The sequence below is a fragment of the Crocuta crocuta genome, unplaced genomic scaffold, assembly GCF_008692635.1.
Source record: "Crocuta crocuta isolate KB4526 unplaced genomic scaffold, BGI_CrCroc_1.0 scaffold282, whole genome shotgun sequence".
Classification (NCBI taxonomy): Eukaryota; Metazoa; Chordata; class Mammalia; order Carnivora; family Hyaenidae; genus Crocuta; species Crocuta crocuta.
In genome coordinates this window covers 4,545,069-4,546,436 of record NW_027529174.1, presented here as the reverse complement: position 1 = coordinate 4,546,436, position 1,368 = coordinate 4,545,069, and the positions used below count along the sequence as shown (strand labels likewise).

Genomic DNA, 1,368 nt, shown 5'->3' with positions numbered 1-1,368 from the left:
CTACTTTCACAGATTCCAGTTTCAGAAAGATTTATTAAAAATTTTTAAAGTAACACTCTTCTACTCGGGCTCAGTTCTAAAATGCTTGCAGATTTTCAAACTGCCTCAATTTTCAACTGTTTAAAAATGTCCTCATTTTAGAAATAATTTATCAACTAGGAAAGGCTCAAAAAGGAATCTAGGTCAGTGTATCTGAGGCAGAGATGTTTTTTAAGACCTCATTTGAAATCTGAGGGGAAAAAAGAGACCATCCTATCTCCACCCACAAGAAAAATGTACTAAAACCAAACATCCTACTTTTATTCATTTAATCCTACGGCAGCATTTCATCCTCAGTGACTCTAATATTTAACATTTACATCACGCATTGGGAATTTGTAAGGCAATCCTTTGAAGGCCAAGAATTCATGCTCTGATGCAGGTGTGTAGACTCCAACTGATGTGTTCTTCAAAACTGTAATTTCTGTATGTAGCCATTTCAACTGTCCTTAAAAATTGTCCTGACATGTCTGTGTGAGACAATTTAATGGCTTCACCGTAAAGCTCTAGTTACATCTCACTAAAATGACAACCAGGCTACTCCCTGAAGCTTTTTTTAGAACTTGACAAGAGTAGGAACGAGAGAGAGAGTCTGAGACACGCTTTCAACCAGCACATGCTTAAACATCTGGGTACAGGCAGGCAAGGTGTTCGGCCGAAGGGTTTTACCTCTGTGCAAGTTCTCAGGATTACCCTAGCAAGCAAGGAAAGGTGTGCCTCCCCCCGGCTCCAGGGTGGGGGTGAGTCTGGTTGGATTTTAGCCCTCTGCCCCTGTCACCCGAGCTCTGTCTACTGAATGAGCCATACAACCCCACAGGGCAGCAGCCCAGGAGCTCCTCCTCATGAGTGTCTAACAAAACAATGTTTCCACATCCGGGCTTCCATCCTGCCCTGCGACTTCTGCATGCATCTTCAGTAACGGAAGGGAAGACAGACTTCTTTCCAATGGTCTCAATGAAATGCGATGGTTTCTTCCCCCATCACCGCAAGCATGTCAAGTTGGAACTCACCTTGGTAATTTCAGCCACATGATCCAGGAGGGGGACCAGTCTCCGGCCGGGGCCACGTTGTGGTTGGAGTCCAGGGCTGCTGGGCTGCTGCACGCTTCCTGGGGCTCACTTTCGTGGACTTCCAAAGCTTTAAGAACCACCAAGGAGGACGTGCTTTTTAGTAATGCAACCGCCTCGCTCCGGCTAACCTCTGTTAGCTCAATCCCATTCACGTTTAACAAAATGTCACCTGGTGGCCAGAGAAGCAGAAGGTCTCTTTAGTGAGAACACACAGAGGGACTTCTAGAGAAGTGCAAAAGGGCAGGGGCTGACTGCGATG

At 45.7% G+C, this 1,368-nt stretch overlaps 1 protein-coding gene across 2 annotated transcripts in view; it reads right to left on the bottom strand.

Moving 5' to 3' along the window:
• The window catches only part of LNX1 (ligand of numb-protein X 1), a 121,607-nt gene that overhangs the window by 4,508 nt on the left and 115,731 nt on the right, over positions 1 to 1,368 (bottom strand). For both annotated transcript variants that reach the window (XM_077757776.1, XM_077757777.1), the window contains one exon: positions 1,050 to 1,278. In XM_077757776.1, coding sequence (XP_077613902.1) covers positions 1,050 to 1,278 — 229 coding nt within the window. The remainder of the gene's footprint in view (positions 1 to 1,049; positions 1,279 to 1,368) is intronic.